This window comes from Cydia strobilella, chromosome Z, assembly GCF_947568885.1.
Source record: "Cydia strobilella chromosome Z, ilCydStro3.1, whole genome shotgun sequence".
NCBI classification, from domain to species: domain Eukaryota; kingdom Metazoa; phylum Arthropoda; class Insecta; order Lepidoptera; family Tortricidae; genus Cydia; species Cydia strobilella.
Window position 1 is genome coordinate 9,410,436 of NC_086068.1, and position 17,145 is coordinate 9,427,580.

A 17,145-nucleotide genomic window follows, 5' to 3' on the forward strand; every position below is an offset into this window, starting at 1 on the left:
CTGGGGTGTAATAGAACCCTATAATGTAACCTTAAAATTTAATCATAATTTTTAATTTCTAAAGGACTTGTATAAGTCGATCAGATCAGATCACTGTACGCAGCCGTATTTAACAAAAAATACAGTTTTTATAGAGATGATTAGTGTTGCTTAACACGCAAAGGTCACGAGCCCCTTTCAGCCACAGCTCACAAGTCTTGCCCAAATTCAGGCCAGAACAGGTTTATGGTACGAAACTATGCGGGGGGACCTAATCTCTTAGTCTCATAAAATTAAGTTTTTTCATAATTTTAATTTTAAAAGCAAGAGCTCTGGCATGATCCGTTTCTAAATGACTTAAATAAAAAAGGAGAAATCAACAATTGGGGTTCATATTTTTTCCCTTACTTTTTCTTTAAAATCTGAATAGACCTCAGACATAAATTGAACTTTATAATAAACTAAAAATCAAAAAACGGAACTTGCACGTACTTATTCTGATTGACCCTGCTGTTTTCGTATTTCAATAACGATAGATCTACAAGTGCAAAAACGACTGATCTATAAGTAAGCTGTCGAAAAATAACAAGCGTTAAATAACACAATTAAAACGTCATAAAATATGTGGTGGGGTGTCTTCGGACTAATGACGAGGTAATACGAGGTTCAGGACGGCTCGGCAGGTGCGCCTGCGGCTGCTAGGGCTACCACTGCGCAGCGCTGCTCAATATTATCACCTAGCGTTTACTCGCGACTTTACCGAAATCGTTAAGAGTCCTCGGCAAGCTCGGCCGAATTTCACCATCCCATACAAACGGATTAAAACTACGTGTTGGATTGTAATGAAACTTTGCACATACACATGAGGTATGTCTAAGTCTGTAATTACTTTATATAGATCTAGTATATAAAACAAATTAAATAGAGCAAAAACAAGTTTTGTATGAAAAACTTAAATTAAAACTTAAAACTCTTGAAGTTGGATGCGGTTTCTGTTGCACCGATATTTTTTGACGGCTCGGTCATCCCAGTTACGAGTCAAGTGAAGGACCTCGGTTTAATCATTGACAGGCATCTCTCATGGGACGGGCAACTTTCGGAGATCAGTCGGAAGGTCACCTTTACCTTACACACACTCTACCGGTTCAAAAACTTCCTTCCGGTATGCACAAAGAAATTGCTCGTTCAAGCACTCATCCTCCCGCTCATTGATTATGCTGATGTGTGCACAACTAACATGGATCAAAATTCTCTCAACAAACTCGATCGACCCCCCCCCCCCCTCCCCCCTTCCCCGCACATGCAAAAATATATTTATGTATATTATATAATAAATTTGTATATGTATTTATATTGTTTATGTATGTAGTTTATAAAGGTATTATAGTATATAAATATTACTAGTTTGTATATTGGCGTTAGTATTAGAATTTATATTTAGAAATTTTTTTTTTGCATCGCACTGCACCCATTAATTTAATTTGCACTAATTTCTGTTTGGCCCAGTGGTTGACTGGTAGAGAATGCCTCAAGGCATTAAGTCCGCCTTTTGTACTTGTTCTTGTGCAATAAAGTTTAAAATAAAATAAATAATAATAATAAAACTTATTTTATCCGAAAAAATCGAGCTTTGCCAGCCCTGACGCCTGATACCTATCTCACACCTTAATCACTCCCTCCAACAATTCGTAGTGCTATTTACTAAACACACTCCAAAACGGACCGTCAATGAGTGTAATTAACTATTTTCGGGCCCAAACACCTCACTTGTCAGGGGTGGGTATCAAATTGTTTATCGGTTTATAAATATTATACGTACACGGTAGAAGGTTATGGTAATTTAATTAAATAGGTTGAATAGAAAATGGTTTAATAATATATGTACACATGATGTTTTTATAAACTTGAATAGATAGTTTTAACTACTATTTGTAATTATCATTATCATAATAGTCTTTGTTTCATTCTATAGATATAGTATAGTGGACAACGATTTCTCCATATAGAATGTAGTTCATTTTGGGCTACTAAACTGCTGACCTGAATTATGTACCTATTCAAACATTGCTTACGATGGAGACGACTACTAATAGTTTCAACTGAAACTACTAAAACTATTTCAACGACTAATAGTTGAAATGAACCCGCCAGATTCACACAAAACCTGTCTAGTTAGTATTTTAGAGGATTTTAGTTGCGATTCGAGTGGGTTTTGGAGGTTTTAATTCGTTCATTTAAATTTAATTTAGCATCAAAAATACCGGTGTTTTAAAAAGTTACTCAGTTACTATTTAGATTTGACACAAACTCGCACCAGTAAAATAATTGCCGCCAAAGGTTGAGCCTAACTAATAAATTATACTTCCATCGATAACACGACGAGAAAACCTGCCAGCTGTACTGACATAAATAATTTACAACAAAAAGACTACTCCCTTCTCGCTAACGTTTCACTCGACGCTGCTCCATAAAGCTCGAGGACGGTCAAGAGGCAAACACTCCGCTCAAACATATTTAAAAGCCTTAATTACCCTCCGAGGCAACAAAGCCCCCAGTTTGTAAAATCGTGTCGGTCCATCTTCATGTGTTATAATAAAGCGGCACTTCTCCGACAATTAGCGCGAGGACAACCGGCGTGGCACCTCGCTCGCTCGCAAACAAAACCTCTTCGAACGCAGCACCCGGGTGTCACCCGGAGGAACGCGCTCCCACTTCGCTCGTCACTTTGTACAGGAACACATTCCTCCATAGCTGTAGCCTCGAGTAGGTCACTTAATTTATAGTGTGCGATGATTGACTTACTTTCAAGTGCCTTTATTTCACACGTTCATGTGCTACTTCACTGACGTCTATTGATATTTAAGAGCTGACTAAGAGCTGAAAAGCGTTTTACGGGCGTGACAATGCGTCGAGATAACAATTCCAATCGGAAGGTGAAATTATGGGCATCAGGATTAAGAGCTCTTAGAAATATGTTGACATTCTACTAGACCAACTGTGTTAGATAATGGATAATAATCGAATTGAATATTGCCTTGTATATCGTCCTACAAGTAGAGTGAAAGAAAGAACAGCGGAAATATAAGACAAATATGGCTTATTCATTATTCATACTATCACTTTTAGGTAATCACAACTTATAAAACGTATTGTTGACAAAATTGTACTAAATTAAAAGTGGTTATAGCTATACACCAGTATTTACTATTTGTTATTTATGCAATTTGAATCGTAATGACATATGTTTCAATACATATTCGGTATTAAAGTATCTCTATCATTAAGTACAAAATACAGATTTGCAGATAACGGAAACCTAACATTAGGTACAAAATATAGATTTGCAGATAACAGAAACCAAATTTTGTATTTTTTTTTTCTAAATTATACAAAATACATTAAAATTAATACAGATTTGCAGATAACAGAAACCAAATTTTGTATATATTTTTTCTAAATTATACAAAATACATTAAAATAAACTATAAACTTAAAAAAAAAACTTAAATTTACACCCACCTAGTAATATTAAGAGCCCCGGAAGGGTGCCTATATTGCTGGCTCCATTCCACAGAAAACCTACATTCCCAACATAATTAACACGATATAATAATAAATAATAAATAAAATATAATTTCCAGTCTCATCTAGGGTTCTAATCGGCTACCATGGAAAGATTTAACATAAATACTAGTTTTTTGCAGTAAAATGTATGTGATTTAGCACAAATCAAATATTGGTACTGATTTTTTTACGATTTTGTGGCTTTTATTTTCTCTCGGGATTATTTTTCGGCATTGGTACTTACATCATTAGATGCCGCGAATCGATCGATACAAACATGTTTCGGTCAGCCGATTTTAGTGTTCAGCTAGGACAACGAGCAAGGGAAACCAATATATGAAGATAAAATGTATCTTTTCCGGGACCAACGAATTTAATGGAGGCGGACACTGGACGGTCCCCAAGGCGCGCCACGCCATAGGCGGCGCGTGCCCGTTAGCCGGTCGTCACCGTCACCCGGCGCGCCGTGACCGGTGTAACAACCAACGCCGACACTTCCGCTCCTCACCGACATAATTACAAACGGAAAATTCAACTACTCACACCATATAGGAGTAGGTAGACGAATTTCGTCGAAGCAAGTGATAATGCGAGAGAGCGTCAGGATGCCCGGCACGTCCCAGTCTATTTGGCCTCCGCCCGATATTGTGCACACAAAGTAACGATTACTCATACCGGCCGAACTTTATTTATGACAGGAAGAAATTGCAATTGTATTCTTTAAATGGTTATAACTTCCCAATATGACACGGCGCCTGGTGGCCTGTTTGCGTTAGGCATTTATTGTTTAACTTGTCTTTAAGAAACAAGATACCAATGTAAGTACCTCTATAGAAAAAAAAAACACATTTAGAATTCAATACTTAGATAACATCAGTCATATTTTTAACTAAACACAAATAAGCCCAAGAGAAATAAAAAAGGGTCACTTTTTATGGAGATTTCCAAATTACAGAGGAGAAATATCATTGGGACGATACATTAATTTCGTGCGGAACGATGTTGATCCAAGACGGTAAATTAATACGTAGAACCATCATGTTTTCGCTCATTATTGCCCGATTCATTAAGTACCTGAATACCTAAAGCTTCGTGAGCGACTTGTACAGTCGCCATCAGTTATATCGGACCGGCCGAGGTGCCAAAAATTATCTGAACACGCACTCTAACTCCGCGCCGTCGAATTAATAAAAACACATGACATAATACACACATGACACTAATTTTATTTGTGTTTTAATGGTTGCTCTCAAAAATAAGATTGCGATCCTTGAAATATGTATTGCTATTACTAGTTTTCTGTTATATTATATTATAAAACTACATATCACATACCTACCTGAAATAAGATGGAAAAGGAGACAACAACGTGCTAACTTTTATAAGTAATATTCTGACATAGTGCGTAACTCTACATAGAGTAAAAATTGCCATTCCCCTTCATTAAATATTTACTCATCACCGAGCACCTACCGTGCTAGAATGAGCATAAAAAAATTATAGGCCCTGGAGGGAAAGTACCTTAAAACCTTAAGTTAGCTCATTTTACTTAAAGGAAACATTATTTTACTCGTATTTAAAAAAAAAGGAACAAAACTGCATTCAAAGATTTTTCTTTTGTTTTTCAATTTCGCTTGTCTAAAAATATTCTTGAGTACTTAATATTCGGTTTTATGAATATTTTGTTCGACAGACGAGTGTAAGACCTAATGTTTCTTGGAGAAATGTTATCATCAACATATATCGGTGGCGTGGTATTTCAAACCTAACAAACCGTCTACGAAGTATGGTAATCTTGCGGTCTTCGCTAACGCTTCATAAAGTGGAGTCTGAGGACGGTATAGTCTACGCTTACTGTCAATTTAATAGTAACTTCATTTTTAGGGTTCCGTACCTAAAGGGTAAAAACAGGACCCTATTACTAAGACTCCACTGTCCGTCTGTCTGTCACCTGGCTGTATCTCATGAACTGTGCTAGCTAGGCAGTTAAAATTTTCACAGATGATGTATTTTGAGTTGAATCTATGAATGTACTAGTATTTAAGTATAAATTGTATATTTACCATTGTATAAAACCAATTAGCATAAGTTTTAAATGAATAAATATTATCTTATCTTATCTTATTAATTAAAGTCGCATTTCTGTTGCCGCTATAACAACAAATACTGAAAAGTACGGAACCCTCGGTGGGCGAGTCCGACTCGCACTTGTCCGGTTTTGTACTACTTGATTCACATTAACCGCTCTATTTTCAGATTCGCAAAGAGCGGTGTGAAAAAAACCTTTTTAATACAGTTACTCAAAAAGTGCTACTTTTCGTGGCTGTTTAGCGTGCGGAAAGTTGGTTTTCGCGAACTAGTGCTTTTTACTTTTCCAATTTTTTTAAATTTCTACTTGTTCCAATTCATGACTACTTATTGATGAGTGTTAATATTAGTTTCATTTAAACGTCGTAATCAACATAAAAACCTACTGTTAATGTAAGTATACGAAAAATATGCATATTTCATATTTTATTACTTACCTCTTCATCATTGTAAGTATTATAACACGTTTATTTTTTAATATTGAAAAACCGTTCTTATAAGTTGTCTGAATGGAACGGAACGCCTGTCAAAGAAAAGGCGTATTTTCTTACTGCAAGAATGTTTTAAGTTTCCAAAGGCAACATTCGATATTGTTTTTATAAATATACGATACACAAATAATCATAAATAACGATATTTAGGTAATAATAGTACAATGTTTTAATATTTACAATTGTTTCTGTCTTATAGAAAATGCATTTGAAAAAAAAAAACTTTCATTGAAGTTGGTTCAATAATAATAACAAAATCTATTATATTCGATGTTTATGTTTACCATTATTTTGTTGTAAAATTCTATTAATTCTATTATGATTGACATTTGTATTGTGCGGATAATTTACATTTAGTTAAATGTAATCAAATATTATGTACCTAATCTTGACGTGTAAACAATTACCATTATCAATAAATTATGAATTATGAATTAATAAAAGCTAGAAAAACACTTCTTCATAATGTCAATATCAATGATGTCACAGAATTAATAATATAAAAGTTTCGAATTCCGTTCCGTACTTGTTGCTTTTCTTATTTTTTCGCAACTGTATTAAAAAACGTCGTTCGATACACGTGCGGAAATGTCATTCTTCACTCGTCCCGAGTCTAAGATATCTCGGTACTCGTGCAGTAATGACATACTTTCCGCACTAGCATCGAAATGTACTATTGCTTTCGTTAATAGCTTAAAGTGCGAGTAATATAAAGTGAACATTCAGGACCGTTAAGTAAGAATAAGACTATTTGTCAATCTCGCCCCCACGGGAAATCGGGTCAGGTCAGTCCGCTCGTTGACAACGCTGAGTAAGCACGTACGATATACGAAACATCAAACAGATGATAAAGCTATGAACAGTAATTCATTATATCATTATTAATTTTGACTTTGCATACCTGTGTGGCTTTATATAGAACAAATAATAATAATACATTACTAAAAACACGACATGTCGTTCCATACTCATGAAACAAATGACTTATTTATGCCTATTTATTTTTAATTGTTACACAGCTTTTAAGAGTAGGCACCTCCTCTGGTAATTACGGTTACTACAGTGCATTACACTTTAGGGCTTATAAATGAGCCAGTGGATCCAGTCCAGCCCCGAGTCAGCCTCGTTGAAGTCAAAAATAAAAGTCTATAAGCAGTGCCGCCATAGCAAACTGTCCTCGTAATTATTAACGCAATGTCGTCGGCTAAGTCCTACCAAAGCAATTGGCGAGATTTCTGCATAATCTACATTACCGCGCAATTACCTAGGTACATAGCTACCCGACAAGCTAGGTATCGTAACTATCCATTATGAGGTCGACGAAGGGTGATGCGTCATCACCCGCGATTCGCAACGATAGGTACTCGCCGTTGCGTTCAAAGGCTCACGTTCCTGTGTGGCCAACGGCGGCGTGTTCCGGACATGATGTCATCGGAGCGCTCGCGACTTGTCCTAACACTGTGCCACTGCCGCACCGCACAGTTAATCGAGGATACGTGTATAGACAACGATTTACAGCACAAAATGCCAGTCCTCCCGTGTATTACCGATCTATAGAACAATAAAGGGTGCGCGCGGACGCATGCCAATGAGCGGTATCGTATTCAGGTAGCGCTTGCACACCATTAGTAACCCGGGCCGGGCCTGGAGTAATTGACCGACAAGCTAATTTCATTCTAGGCGCATTGGACGCTTCCTCTTTCCTTTTTCCTATCGGTCAGCCGCGCACGAGACTCATGCCTTGCCACGAACGTACGTGCTGATGTCATTCATTAAATTTTTTCCTGGTTATGATTTTAGAAACATGAATAACCCCTGTCCGTAGATAAGACCATAAACAATAATAAGTATTTAACTTTGTAAGAAGTAACGCATGTACCTAATAAAATAAACCAAAAATAACATTGTGTCGCATTTTATAAGGCCAAAATTGGATGCGTGTTCACTTTGACTGAAACTAGATAGTGCCTAACTCTGTAATATTACTAGTTGTTATGTTACGCCGTCTACTATCAATTAGTCGTTCTGGTTGTGTATCGGTCTGACCGCCATTGTAGTCAACTAGTGGTCGGCTGTTACTGATGACAACACGAACTGTTTTGGCAGAGATAGTGTCTTACACTACCTACACCATCTTTTGTTGAGGCCCTGATAAGTGATAACCTTAAGATACCAACAACGTTTAACATCAACTACTGAAAACCGCAGATATTCTAACATACATCGATCGGTATTCGTATGTTGGCTGTCATCATATAAAACAAAAAGTGATAGTCTAATCGGTTCTACTTCTACCGATTCTGAACAAACTGCTTTTTGGTTTTTAGAAGAAGTTAAATGTAATAAGTTTCTTCTTCGAGGAGGTCGGAAGCCAACAGCCAGACATAGCTTGATGATGGGTTTATTACACAATGAGTACTTTACACCCAACAGTGTCCCAAGGGTGGCGCCAGCTGATAGCCGGGACGGGGCAGGTTAATACATAAATGGATAATAGGAAAAGTATGTATTCTGTTGGTTGCCTTGCATTTGCTACAAAAGTTACGGTTGCTGTTGCCGTAAGTATCAGAACTACCAGCTGCAGTCAATTGTTACCAATCAGAGTAAAAATATATTTGATGGTTGTTGAATTTATAAATCTGCTCTATGATTGCCGTTTTTGTCATTGATTTCATATTGTCCAGTATAGTAATATAATAATTTTAATGTATGTATGCAATTTATTTTTGTAATGTTTGTAATTATATGTATACTATATGATAATTAATCGTTATTCCAATAAGAAGTTAGTAAATTGGTTAATTGGGATCTAAAGAAAAAAATCTGCCGCTTCATTATTGTGAAGTTATCTAAATTCATAAATAAGTAAAAAGAGAATAGAGATAAATGGTGTTTTAAACGTTTGTAGTAAATTTGGTAAAGTAAAAATAAATATAATAGACAGACTGATATTCTTGGCATCTGACATTTAATTATCTTTAAATTTAATATAGTCAACACTCAACAGAGAGGTCAAGCGTCCCTTTTAGTCCAAGTGGACATTTCTATAAATATTTAAACAAATTCTACTCTCAATCCCTAAATAAGATATTTTAGTGTTGAACAGTCAATATCTTAAAATGGATTAAATAGGTTACCTACTCTGAGGGTTAGATATCGGCAACTATAGGTGCTTATGTGATTCCATTTACTTCATAACGACCTTGGGTTTATTCTAAAACTTTAGAATATAACTATTCTAGCTAGCTAACGCACTGCTGAGGCCTGCTTTAAATTTCTCAATGTATTTTCATGAAACTGTAATGTTCAAACATTTTTCAAAAACGCTGTTTATTTCATTTAAATGTTGTTTTAATCACAGACTGCTGATGAAACAAGTTGCACAATTCATTTTAGATCGTGTTGTGAAACAATGCCTCCTAGGGGCATAAAATTCAATGTTCACAGAGATATTAATAATATGTCAGCAATAAAATGAGACGTGACCCGAGATAGCAGAGGAATCGTGGTCGCGACACTTAATTTTCACTAGTTTATTCGTTCCACATTAGTCGACTTGTGAGGTCCCGTATCGGCGCCGGCGCCGCTCCCGCGCCGCGTCCCGGGCTGCGCTCCGCCCGGGCTGCCGACTGACGCTTGATAAATAACATCTCTTGACATCTTCCCAGATGAACTCTATCTGTCCCTGGTCACCGTAAACAAATACATTTAAACTGCGGAACATTAATTGATAAGTAATTGTTTCAAATATCGCACACGAAGAACATATGTTTACTTGCGTACATCGTAAATTCTGTTTATGATGCAGCTCCCGACAATATATTCTTTAAATACACTTTGGAGCTTACTAATTATCTTCAATGTTGACATCAGGAACGGTCAGAACAGGCGGTCACGCCTTAGCTCTTTCAACTTATAAAAAACAAGAACAAGAACATCATAATTGCGTCTCCTGGTAATGTTGTCTCCTGATGTTGATTGTTATTCACTTATTTCTTTTATTTAACGTTTTACTCATAACTTTATGAAAACAAAGAAAGCGTATTTATATAAAAGGTGGAAATCGTCACTACAATTTTACATCTACAGCTGAACCTTACAGCCTCCTTATCAAATACTCTTTATGTTTTATTGTGAAAACGTAATGTACTAGGACAATTTTAATGAACTATAGTTATATTATTGATATTTTTCGAAGCATAACCTGTAACGACTATATTATATTATTTATTTAAGATTCTTATCTTAAGGCTAGATATGCCTAGGCCGATATGGTGGTATTTACGATTTGATTTTCAGCGAGCTAACTATGTAATTTTAGGTCTGATCTTCACTAGCGACGATAAGAAACGGTTAGACGAATAGGTAGCTTGAAATATAATCGAAAATAGCAGAAGCCAACTTGGACATGCCTTGCCTTCAGGTGATAATGGCTAGGAGGAACATATACCTATCTGTCGGCAATACGGTAGACGTGAAGAAGGAAATAAAGTGCAAGAAGCAAGTGCGGGCCGCAGCTCGTTATAAATATGATCAAATTAATAAAGCCTGATATGATAGATCGCTTTTATCTTTAATCCGGATAACAATAGGCGGCTAATGCAATGGGAACTTTTAGCTTTTCTTCCTGTAACTTTGACAATATAAATGTAATCAAAGAAGCGTTTTTTGGCCTTTGTGAATGAGAAACAAAGACTCAATACTGGATAAAGGTATGTACAGTTATTTCATTGTTTACGGAGTTAAAGGAGATCTAATTGTTGATAAAACTAGTCAGTTTTTGAAGCGGTTGATCGATCCCCCGTCTCGGGCCACCTTTGCGGGTCACGTTTCTCAGTCAGATTACGCTGCCAATAACAAAGGTGCAGCTGCTTTACAGCCAGTAAACACATACAAAGACAGATTGTTACTTGAATTAATTAACTGTGCGGACGACATACATGCCCACTATTACGTTATCAGCGCTCGGACGTCGGTCGGGTCAACTAACAATTTTAACAGAAAAATAATTTGCCACAGATAATGACGACAATTTATGTCTTGTTTTTTTCATTTAGTTATCTTTATATATTCATGCCTTGTTCTTTTATAGTTTATTTGACCAAATATATTATTGACTTTTAAAAACAAATACTAATTATTTTATATTCAATTTTTTCAATTCAATCCAACCTAACAAAATACCATTTTAATTGATAGGAACAAAATCTGGCGCGGCACACACCATACATAAGTTTTGCCTGCCTAACTTGTATTTACCTCATATTAATCTACGATATTTTTAGCTAATGTAGTTAATGTGTGAACTAAACTCGTTTTTTCAACTTCAAATCAATGAATCTACTCGCACTGATCTTTTGTTAATGTCTACTCTTCTAGAACGTCAACCCCTTTAATAGTTGACAAAGATGATGCGTAGTCGGAAACACCATGCTTCGATTGCTCTACCTACATTTCAGGCTACACACCCTCCCGCGCGTTACCTCTACTACCTTCCCACAAACTAGTCATCTAAATTATTTCCAAACTCGGCTTATAATGTTTCGGGTTTTATTTACGTTTTAGGCGGAAACATGAGGCTCCCCCGTAGTTGTTCTATAAGGGTTTTTATGCATGGGGCTGACCAATTAGTCGCCTGCTAGCATGTTCAGGTGGTGGGTATCGCTTGCGCGACGCGTGCGGTTGGCCGTAATGGCGCTTTGCCCGCTCGTAATGTGTTTTTGGCGTGCCGCGCCCCCGACCGCCCTATCTACCCACCAATATTTAGGGCCTGTATCGTACCTTTTAAAACTTCGTCCATAACCCCGAGATTGGTCATTGCGTGCGCCCATTCCTATATTACGAGGCAAAATAATTAGCCTTATCTCATATCATTTTTACGAACATAGTAATTTACTTGTAGCATGAAAGGCGATGTTTGTTGGTTTATTTTCCCATCTTAACATAACATGTTTCATAACACAACCATGTATATAATATATTTCGTTTTTTAATAATTAGTGCTATTTACATAAACTATCTAAGTAGGTAAGTTTTCCAGGCTCAATTGATATATTTGGCTTTGAAAACATTTCCCAATTAAATAATGTACAGCCGGGTCTGATGTCCACATTATCTCAATTTGTCTGTCCGCGATAGTGCGGGAAGGAACGAGTTCTGCCAGTAACACGATCTTCCCTCATATGACACAGTCCCATGTCACTTTTAACACAAAACCTGTCGGCGTGTCAACTTTTTTTCGTAGTTCTAGTCCATAGATTAATTTGTTGAGTAACCTACTGGCGTGTAAAGAAAACGGTGTACATCTATTACCTCTCAAAATATCGCACCGTGTAACTCTATATCGGCGACGGTGTCATTGGTTAAATCGAAGTGTAGTAACATTATATCCCGAAGCCTTTAACCTGCGTCACTCCCCCGGCGGCATGATCACTCATATTTTAACCTAAGTATAAAATTACACTTTTAGTTATGTGTCCCATAAGAGCCTGACTCTTAATTTTCGAATGGTTGCTATTTTATTCTTTCAGCTGCACCTATGTATATTATACCGATTAATTCAATTAGCGCTCCTTGTATACATATTAAAAACTACTTTAACAAATAAACCATGTAGAATCTAACAGCTACATCAGTGAATTAAGTACTCAAGGTTTGAGTTTACTTAATTATCGGGGTTTATAAGTGTTTTGGAGTCCTCCGTATTTTAACGATTCAAAGAACAAACTACGCTTTTTCCAAACAGAAAATAAGCGGATTTGCGGTTTTATGAAATGGCTCGGCTGACGCGTTTTATGACGATTATATCAAGCCGCTTCCTCCCCTCTTGTGATTAAAATCATAAAGAAATTAATTTAAACGTCCAAATTAACCGCGGATGCAATAGGTTTAATATCAACAGCTTTAGGTACCAGCAATATTTTTGTGTTTATCTCATTTTTATGAGTTTAAGTAGGAAGCATGAGGTGGTGGGTTAGATAGGGATTTAATTGAAGGAGGAGTGAGGGTGAGAAGGGGAAGCCGCAACGGCCGGAGCGCTGCGCCGCGCCGGGGGAAGGAAAATAATAAAAAAATGCACGCTTTGCGGCGGTATCCCCCGCGAGCGCGGATGCTGTGAAAGTGGCACGCCGTGGATAAATGGAGGTTTTTTGTTTGTGGAATACGCCTAAGCTTGGCGTCGCTCCACTTTCGTATTGTCACTTCAATTCTATGGATGTTAGTTCATTCACGCGAACGTCATTAAATTTATGTCGCCTTAAAGCGGTGTTTTACGGTCAGATAATCATTTAACGTAAACTAACTTTCTATTGAGCTACTCTTTTATAAGCCACAGGAGTTTTTGCACTCGAAGTTACTTCCCAACGAAGAGATGTGTAGATTATCACGTTGCAAAATGAGAAAATTTTTATTCATTTATGTTTATTTATAAGGATTTTAGTCGACCGGGGTGAGGAGTATTATTAAGTCAACAACAAGCTTAACAATTGGTAGAACGAGTTTATACGCGGCCGCAGAAGGCACGGATCGGAGCCCTGGGAGGCCGGCATAAGACTCAAAACCGAACGCGAAGTGCAACGATAAGGGGCGATGCCGTCACTTATACGACTTAAGTGACAGTTTTATTAATTTCCCATAGAACTCATCCCCAGTTTCCACCCTACTCTATTTCCGACTGTTGCATTGGCGGCATATGGAGCCGGCAGAACGTTTGCACTCCACAACAAAAATGTTATAAAATTTGAAACAATGTGTGGTTATGATAAAATCGAGTTTGCAAAATTCCTGTATTATTGTATACATACCTACACATACGTATTTAGGTAGATTCATTTCATAGCTATTATATCTTATTATTCGAGTATTAAGTTCACAATTCAACTTTGAACTTAAAGATGAATGAGTGAATATCAGAAGGTTTGACTGTAGTTTTAATTGGTTTTTTATGCCGTTTTAACGTAAGGGAAAAAAAACAATTACCTACTTGAGAATATAATTATATAGTAGCTCTCCTGGATTCACCTTATAATAGAATTAAAATAAATATATATATATATATGCAGTGTTGACCATTTGTATTGAATGAACGATAATATTTTAATTAATCAATAGTGCTTACTGAAGCCGGCTGGCGATACGAGAATTGCATCGTAATAAAGATAAGGCAATTCAAATAAGGGCGCACGGTCCAACAAATGCGTGCTGCTAGCTGTGTCTAAGATAAGCCGGGCTTAGCGCTGGCGCAGCAGTCGATGGCTTATCGCGATTTCAATTATTATGCTGGTGCTCTCATTGGGCAGCGGCGAGGGTCCCGCCCGGCGGTCTCGAAAACTGTTATCTTAAATCTCGCCCAAATCAGACTCTGCCTTTTATGCTTGATTATTCCCATAAAAAATTTAAGCACCTCGACCGGGGTGAAAATTTGCTTGCCTGTCTTCTTATCGAAGATTGGTGACGCTCATAATTCCATTACGACATAATCAGTTTAAAATTTAATCCTTATTCATTATTCTTTATTTTTAACAGATACGGAATGGACCTAAACGGAGCCAGAAGAAAAAATGCTACACGAGAAACGACGAGTACTCTCAAGGCTTGGTTGAACGAGCACAAGAAGAATCCGTACCCGACGAAGGGCGAGAAGATTATGCTCGCCATCATCACCAAGATGACGCTCACACAGGTCTCAACGTGGTTCGCCAACGCGCGTCGCCGCCTCAAGAAGGAAAACAAGATGACGTGGGAGCCACGGAACAGGGTCGACGACGATGACAATAATAATGATGACGATGACCACAAGAGCAACGACGGCAAGGATGTATTAGGTATGTATTGTAAGCTGTACGTAAATCAAACCCACGTTATGTCCCTATTGCTCGGCGAAATGTGGGAAATACTAATGAATGTACCTTTAACTAATATGTAAGAATTGAAAACAATGTAATACGTTTTGTTGTAGATGGAAAGGATTCTGGAACCGGTTCGAGCGAAGACGGAGACCGGCCACAACAAAGGTTGGATATGCTGGGACAAAGGACGGAGTCGGAATGGTCCGAGTCGCGCGCCGACAGCGGGCCCGAGTCGCCGGAGCCGTACGAGCGGCCGTTGCACCCGGCCTACCAGCACCTGCCTTCACGGGCGCCCCCCGGCAGCACGCCCGCCTCCGCCAAGCCGCGAATATGGTCACTGGCGGACATGGCGAGTAAAGACGGCGACGCTCCTCCGCCACCTCCGTCCGCCTCGGCCTTCTACCAGTCGGCGGCAGCGGCGGCCGCGCGGCTCGCGCACCCGTACGGGCGGGCCGAGCTGTATCGCGGGTTGTACCCACCCGCCACGCCGGCCGACGTGGCGCTGCTCGAGTACTCGCGGTCGCTGGCGCTGGCGGCCCCGGCACCCGCGCCGCCCGCGCCCTCGCCCTCCTCGTCGTCCACGTCGTCGTTGGCCGAACCGCCGCCGCCGCGCGCCTGACCGCCGGCCCCCCGCCCGCCGCTGGCGCACCGACAATAACCGCGACCCGCCGTCGCCGCCGTGCCGCCGGTCGCCACGCAACCACGCGAGGGCCTTCTCACCTGTAAATAAATCTATAGATTAATGTTATAAATATGTATACATACATTATACATGATAATAATAAATGTGCACCGGTAGAGAAGCTTAATAATGTGATAGTGGAGCGGAGGGGCCACCGGCCGCTCCGCGCGCGCCGCGCCGGGCCGACTGACCGACAATACTAGGTGCTAACCAGTTGGACCTTGCAACAAACACGTTCATGTATTTATATTCGGAGGTGGTTAAACAAAGTGATCTATAATTGAAGAATAGGTATTAACATGTGTTACGTTTTTTTAGATAAAATAACACTGTTTAAACTTTTAGTTGTACCTGTATGTAGTGTAAATTATTATTTTCAAATTTGTCCCATATATTTTAGTACCTAGAGGCGTATTCAGAAACGTTAAAAATAATAACAATAATGTAGGGGGACCAAGGAGAGTTGTCACAAATTTTACTTCTACGGTCATAACTCTGTTGTATTGGAAGCTAGATTTACGGAGTCTGTATCAAAACAGTAACACCATATTGTACCTGGACCTAATTAAGAAAAAATGTTTTCTGCATCAATCCGATCTGTTTCAACTCTCTTAATACCGAGGTAACTTGAAACAGGTACTGAGGTAAGTTGACACACGTCTATAATTTATGAATTTAAACAATAAATAGCAAACTAGTGTCAGTAAAACATTTTCACCGGTAAGCTCGATTTAGAATTTTAGTTTTCAATATCGTGCTTTAGGTAAGTAGTTATAATTTAAAATAAAAAATTTGCTACATTAATAAATATGTTTGTTGAGTAAACTAGTTGTTAGTTACTGAAGCATTATGGAATACACGTATTTTTTAATAAGCTTTCAGTTGGTAACCAAAGTGCTAAGGTAAAATTGAAAAATATGATTTTAACAGCCTCTGTCAAACTCAAACAAAAAAATTGACGACGTAGGTTGCAACAAGGTGTTTCAACATACCTCCCCGTTTTATTTTTCAGACGCTTAAACTTCTTTGCACTTTCAGATTATAAAACATAGCCTTTACTTAAAAACGTTGATAGTCCAAATATATAATAAAAAGCACTGTCTGAATTCTTCAAACGTATATCGGAAAATGCCAAAGTTGATAAAGATATGGACTTGAAAAAATGTCGAGAAACAGCAATATTTTAGCTCTAACCGCTTTAATACCTCAACTGATCATCTGAGGCCTAAACCATGTATGATGAAGTTGGTTAGAATGGAAAATGAAGCATTTCTTTCCTGGGGGGTCATACTTCTAACGTCTATGGTTTCGAGATATGGACGCTGTGTCAACTTATATTTGTGTTAACCTAGCTCGATCTCCCCTACATATGCAACATGCGCATTGCAGGTATCATACTTGCGTAGGATATATAATGAATATTGATATTAAATTTCACGTTTCTAAATAAGCTTCTTAATTACGTCCACTGTATGTCTATTGTTTAATAGTGTTT

At 38.1% G+C, this 17,145-nt stretch overlaps 1 protein-coding gene across 2 annotated transcripts in view; it reads left to right on the forward strand.

Annotated features, from left to right (window-relative positions):
• Positions 1-16,362, forward strand: part of LOC134754347 (homeobox protein caupolican) — a 61,866-nt gene extending 45,504 nt beyond the window's left edge. Inside the window, exons 4-5 of one of the 2 annotated variants that reach the window (XM_063690628.1) lie at positions 14,646-14,944; positions 15,079-16,355. In XM_063690628.1, coding sequence (XP_063546698.1) covers positions 14,646-14,944; positions 15,079-15,587 — 808 coding nt within the window. In that variant the 3' untranslated portion in view covers positions 15,588-16,355. Of the gene's footprint in view, positions 1-14,645; positions 14,945-15,078 lie in introns of both variants that reach the window. The other variant, XM_063690629.1, reaches the window with a different exon arrangement.
• Positions 16,363-17,145: the final 783 nt, after the last annotated feature.